A 6,439-nucleotide genomic window follows, 5' to 3' on the forward strand; every position below is an offset into this window, starting at 1 on the left:
TCTTTTTAGGGTTAAATAAAATCCCTTTTAAAAGGTTAAGTTTTGTTATTAGGATTATATATTTTTACTTATTTGATATTTTTAGTTCATGTAATTTTAAAATTTAAAATTTTAATATGAATAAAATTAATTTTAAAAGGATAAAATTATAATTGACTAAACTAAAATATAGGAACTAAATTTATAGTTTAAGTATAGTATGATTTAATAGTAAATTTTGATCTTCTTAAAATGTTTAAGTACTAAAAGTCTTTAATTAAAAGTTAGTAATCAATGAAACTTTTAAAATATGGTTTTCTATCAAAACCGGTGTTGGTATGGCAAGTGGCATAACGGTTGACATGGAATGCTACACCAACGTTTTTTTCAGGTCAAATATTACGTCGATCACCACATCATCATTTTTTTTTTCACCTTATTTGTCCAGTCACCGCTTAACAATCTATTAAGGTTTTGACAAAAAATTATATTTTAAAAGTTCAAATGATTGCTAACTTAAGATTAAAAATTCAATTTATTATGACGATAGACTCGATTAATTTTTTAATTATTTTGCTTTAGCTTTCTTAAACAAAGAAACTAAAATCTGAGAATTCCTTTTACTATTAATGGAGGCAAGCGATTTGAGTAGAAACGAGATGCCGCATTTACGGTTTTACCATTGAAGTGGCAACTTAATTTTCACAAACTGAAATGCCTTCATTTAGCTCGTGCCTAATTTGGAAACGGGGGAAAAAACGATTTCTTCTTTATTTAACATTACCTGCTAAAGAGGTTTTCCGGTAAAATTTGGGATTTTGCATGTGCTTGGGTTCGAGATTCACATAAAATCGAATAACATACAATTTTCTATGCTTAACTCAGTAGTTAAGTACTATTTATGTTGTTCAATTTGTCTTAACTCAGTAGTTAAGCTATCATGAGTTACTCGAACCATTAAGATACTCCTATTCGTCTTGCCAAATAATAGTATTCCCAAATAAGTGTAGACCAAATGAAATTTGCATCACAAATGTGTACACCAGGAACGTTAACTAATGTCGACATACCCTGGGATATGTCGGTCTAATGTCGAATTCTTAGCTTCAGTGATCATAGTTTTTCATCAAAACAGTCCTGGAATAATAGACGTTGAAGATTTTGAATATCGTTCGAGAAGCGATAGAACTTTCGCAACTTTCCTTCCCGGACGGCCGTCATCGTGAACATTCCGGCCAGTCAGACCAACAAGAAGATATCTAGCTTTTGTTCCGTAGTTGTCCACCATTTCCCTAGAAATGAAAACCTTCTCCAGGAGAACGAGTGCCTCTTCCTTCAGAGAATCCGTTCCCCACGTCAAAATATCTAACATGGGATTTATTGCTCCGGCCTCATGCAAGACAATGGCTCCTCTCTGCGTACAACCGTCCTGAACCAATGTTGAAAGAGTCTGAATTGCTTCATAAGCAGTCGCCTCGACTTCATCGTGTAAGAGTTTTACTATGTAAGGCAATGCTTTTGCTTCCAACAGACAAAACGAGGTGTTTACATTGCAAATACCACCATGTGCGGGGCATACAGGAACACAAGATGTTCGAAAACACCAGCAACCAGTTTTTTTGGACGCCACAGTGAGCTTAGGACTGCTCATTGATAGGTTACCAATAAGAGCCGCTGCTCTTGCCTTCGCTGTTACTGATTCAACTTTGAGGAAATTTACAAACAAAGGGTAAGCTCCGTGTTCAACCACAATCTGCTGTGACTTGACATTTGCGGGATCTGTAAACCTAAAGAGAGCACTTAAAGCATGTTCTTTAGCTTCCATCGTCCCGGATTTCAAAAGATTTATAATTGCCGGAAGTCCATCCAACTCGATCAATTTTTTCGTTAGTGATGTTTCAGACTTTGGGAGGTTGGCTAATAAACCGGCAGCGGCCATCTTGACATCACTGTTATAGTCATTTTCGAGAAACCCCACTAGACCCTCCAACCGTTTCGGCATAAGAAGGTATTCTACAACTCCTTGTGATTCGTGTTGAGAAAATAAGAAGAGAAGGTTTACTGCAATTTCTCTTATTTCCGAGTCTGGATCATCGAGAAGAGGAAGGACTAATGATACACCATTGGCAGTTAAAACAGCAGTTTTAACCAGCTGAGCTTCAGACCTGCACATTCCTAACAGTGCACGTAAAGCAGGCCTCCGGAAATTGTTCGATGATTTGGAATTTTGTTGCAAAGCCAACAATTCACGGATGATTGGCTCCAATTCAAGTTGAACCCCTTTTTCATCAACAAAAAATTTAACCCCATTGCTTTCAGAAGAAAGTTTCTCAACAATCTCGGAGCATCTGACTATAAGAATTGTACACACATGGGGAGAGAACATTAGTTTCAGAACAAGAGGAACTCCACCACCAGTAGCAATAAGCTCTTTATTAGCATTACAACTGGATAGTTTAACCAAAACGGATAATGACAACTCCTTTAATTCAATATTGCCGGATGCCACCATCGAAAGCAATGGAGGTATGATCCCTTCTTCACCAAGAACTTTTAAATTCGAATCAACCAATTCCATAGTAACCAATGCTTTCATCATTGACATCCGTGAAGACTCCGGCCCTGAAATGTAAACGGAGGTATCAATGTACACTATGCCGAGTAGGATCATTTAACAAAAAGACAAGATGTTTAAAAAAGGACACATAGAAGGATTTCCCAACCTTGAACGATGTGATCAATAAGTGGTTTATACCACCCTGACTTGGCAGCTCGAGAAATGTTCTCCTCGTCAACATCGAAAAGCTTATTCAATATTTTTTCAGCATAGTCTGCCGACTCTCTGACTGGACCCTTTAGAAGGGTAACAAGAAAAAGAATTGCGCTGCTTTGCTGAGAGAGTTGACAGCAAAAAGACACGTTCCATTTAGATCTATCTTGCAATAACTCATATAGCAGTTCAACTGCAGCCATTGAGATACTTCGATCACGGCCTAAACACGGAACAATGTAATCAAACCCCTGATGCTCAATCACTTTTTCCTATAATTTTTTGTTTAAAACAACATAGTCAGTAATGAAAGAATTCTCCTCGTCTTTTACAAAGCCATTCAATGACTGAACAAGAAAACCGAAAATTTAATTTACTTAAAAGCAGGGCAATAAGTTCTAATCAGAATGATTAGCCATAGATAACCCGGTATAGAGTGAATCAAATCCAATTTAGGGTCATCAAATCAAGGGTGTTAATGAATGTATATGTATGTATTTCGTGAATGCATACACGTGTACATAAGTACATATACTAAACAGTATACATTGTCAGGCTCCTCAAAGCCTACAATACATAATGAATGAATATTTTGTTCACAAGCGGAAATCAGGATTCCATTATACCACGTCCTGGTATTACACCTATAAGTATGCTTACGGCTTACCTTATTTCTTGCATGCCCTTCCACCATATCTTTCAAGGTGATTAAAATCTTCTTCCTGACTTCTCTGTTGTGAGAGCTTCCGAGGATAGAAATTATTCTATCAGTGAGCCCTCCGATGGAAATCCAGTCCTTGTTTATAGAATTTTCTCTGATAAGCTCCTGCATTTGGTTCAAGGCTTCCTCGACTTTTAAATCAACACCTGATGACAACTTTGCCTGACAAGCTCGGATTTTAAGGCAATAGTTCAGTTCTCTCCATTCCTCTATTGATTGCCGGAGTGGAAGGTTAGATCTCAAAGAACTATCTTCTAGAACATCACCGGTATCTGGATCAGTTTTCTTCCCACAGTCAAACCAAGCTTCAATAGCAGCTCTCTCGCACGTGGTACCAGTACAAAGGCTTACGGGATCAACCATTACTTCCCCACTTATACGACATTTGAAAGGTTTAAGTGGAGGGATGTACTCTTTCTGTGTATCGTACCGTTCTATAACCTGAGCCCTTTGAAAATACTGCTTCTTCATTTCTTTGTGATCTCTCGCTGCATCCGCTTGAGAAAGTAGCTCGATAACTTGTTCCAAGAAGAGAACTTCAGCTCTTTCTTTCCTATTGCCAGCTTCTTCTATTTCCCTTCTAAAGCTCGCTAGCTCCTTGCTAATTTCAGAAGGCTCAACGGGTACCCCAACTGCCCTTGCTATTTCTTCCAACATATCGTTCGCAAAACACTGGTCACGTTTTTGATCCCTTAGGCCCTGGCTTAACTTGTCAACGATTTGGAGTTGAGAATGCGAAGTCTTGAACTCTACCTTTTGCATCTCACTCTGTAGCCTATTGACCTGATCAGATATACCTGAAAGAACTTCCGTATTGGCAATAGAGAATGCAGCCAAAGACCTTCCAATATCTCTTGTGACTTCTTGCACCTCATGAACAATGTGCCGGCACTTTACAAGTAAGTAGAAACGGCCTCTATTTTTGTATTTCTCAACCAAATTATTCGCCTTCTTGACATCTGCCTCCAGAGCCTCTAGAGCTAGCCTTGCTGCTGGAGAATCATTCAACTGCCGAAGCTGCAATTCCTTCAACACAGGCTCTATGTCAAAGAGATGCTTTGACAGGACTTTGAAACTTTCCTTCTCAATTACAACATCCTTTGCAGCCTGAGCTGTTTTCATTACCTGGTTTGTTACCAAAGCCAAGATAGTCCCAATCGGTATAAGTTCCATTGCCATTGCAATGGGTCGTTCTTTCCCACTAATTCGTTAAGACCAATCGCTAATCCGAAATAGAAATCAATTATCGGATTTCAAAAAGCATCCAACATCTCTCCCTTTGAGCAACCTCCCGATACTCTATATCAGGCTGTCAGCAATATACAACCAGCAAAAGGAATTCAGAACAAGCCCTTGTCCTTTATACACCATTAAAACAACAAAATGCAGAATTTACTGAAGAAAGGGAATATAAATTTATCACTAACTTTAACCAATAATTGATGAACTCGAAGTTTAGCTTAGTTGGTTCATGTAATAATCTTTTAAAAATAGTATCCCATCCCAGCAAGTCAATCCTTCCCTATTCCCAGATTATGGACTAATTTGTAACATAAAAAAGACAAAAAGGCATTAATTCAAAAGGGCTTCAATAAACAAATAAGAATCCAATTTACAAACACTAGAATCACACAGTCAAAGGACCCTAATTATAAAAACAGGCAATGAATTTCCATATTTTGATCGGTACCCATGAAAGGAAAGATCATTCAACAAAAGCTTGAATTGCAATAAAATAAAAATAAAAACAAAAACCAAGCCAACAAAGAAGAAAAGTTCCTTACCTTTGAAAAACAAAGGGCTCTTTGGAAATCACCATAGAAGTGAAAGAGCAAAGATGAAGCTTTAATAGTGACCAGAATTATTATTATCAGCTAGGAATCAATTAGAAATGAGAAGTGAAACCAAAATACCCATTTCCATGTTGTACGGAGAGAAGAAGACTTTGATATTAATCAAGTCAAGCTCTGCACTTTTTCTTATTAATTAACTGTAGACTGTGTAGTCCCCATTTCAATTTCATGGTTTATTTAGTAATATTTAATAACAAGGCCTGGGAATGGTGAAAAAATATGGGATTTTTCCAGGAAATTTCAACTCGACGGGGAAAAGTCAAGTGCTAAAAATTCAAACTGGACTTTTTAATTGCATGTGTGGATTTTTGCCGACCTTTTCCTGCTCCTAATTCATAAACTTCTTAATCCGGAACTAAAATTAAGCTTTAAATTCTAAAATTCTAGTTAATATATTTTAATAAATGTGCTGATAGAGTTAGTTCTTTCATATGTTATATACTGTCTTTTTCTAAATAAAAATTTATTATTATAAAAATATTTTTGTATTTTATATATTTTATTTAAAATCTATTAAAAATATTTAAACTCAAAATAAATTTTTAAAAAAACATACATACCAAGATTTAAATTTAATACACTAAAATTTTATCATTTCAACTAAAACTTTAATATTTTTAATATTTTTTATATAAATTTCCTTGTAATTTAATAGTAATTAAGCATTTTTTACCTTAATTAAGCATCTTTTAAGAATATTTTAAATTTCATTTTTTTATGAATGATTAAAATCAATCTTCAATAACATCTTTAATATAATTTAAACTCATATATGAATAATCCAATTTATAAAATTAACATTCTCTTATTTTCTCTTATTATTATTTAAATGGTTAATGGTTAACAATGTAATCATAAAACGGAACGGGCCTTCTATGTATTGCATAATAGTTGAAAATTATTGCCCCAAAGCGTTGGGCTACTAAGGTTATAGATGCCCGCTACGATCACAAATTACTTATGCGGGCTTCAAAATCTTTAAGTTCCCATAATTCAGCCTAAATAACTAAATTTATGTAATTCAAAACATTTAGTTTGAATAAATATATAAATATTATTATACTTTTTATAAAAAAATTAATCTCTTGATGTAAATTTCGGTCATACCGATACATT

General features: G+C 35.3%; 1 protein-coding gene across 1 annotated transcript; it reads right to left on the reverse strand.

The window, feature by feature from the left end:
• Nucleotides 1–924: 924 nt before the first annotated feature.
• On the reverse strand, nucleotides 925–5,731 carry LOC108450141 (U-box domain-containing protein 44-like). Its single transcript, XM_017747631.2, has 4 exons — nucleotides 5,255–5,731; nucleotides 3,417–4,779; nucleotides 2,703–3,021; nucleotides 925–2,601 (listed from the first exon to the last, which is right to left on the reverse strand). Exons 2-4 carry the CDS (start codon nucleotides 4,647–4,649, stop codon nucleotides 1,106–1,108), a joined length of 3,048 nt encoding a protein of 1,015 aa, XP_017603120.1. The 5' UTR covers nucleotides 4,650–4,779; nucleotides 5,255–5,731; the 3' UTR covers nucleotides 925–1,105.
• Between the last annotated feature and the right edge of the window lie 708 nt (nucleotides 5,732–6,439).

The sequence above is a fragment of the Gossypium arboreum genome, chromosome 9 (genome assembly GCF_025698485.1).
Source record: "Gossypium arboreum isolate Shixiya-1 chromosome 9, ASM2569848v2, whole genome shotgun sequence".
Taxonomy (NCBI): domain Eukaryota; kingdom Viridiplantae; phylum Streptophyta; class Magnoliopsida; order Malvales; family Malvaceae; genus Gossypium; species Gossypium arboreum.

Excerpts from the sequence above, each read along its gene's own strand:
- LOC108450141 (XM_017747631.2), bottom strand. The coding sequence starts at position 4,649 with ATGGCAATGGAACTTATACCGATTGGGACTATCTTGGCTTTGGTAACA. Across the intron at positions 3,022-3,416 it reads AAGGGCATGCAAGAAATAAG|GAAAAAGTGATTGAGCATCA; the intron begins GTAAGCCGTAAG and ends AAAAAATTATAG. Across the intron at positions 2,602-2,702 it reads TATTGATCACATCGTTCAAG|GGCCGGAGTCTTCACGGATG; the intron begins GTTGGGAAATCC and ends TTTACATTTCAG.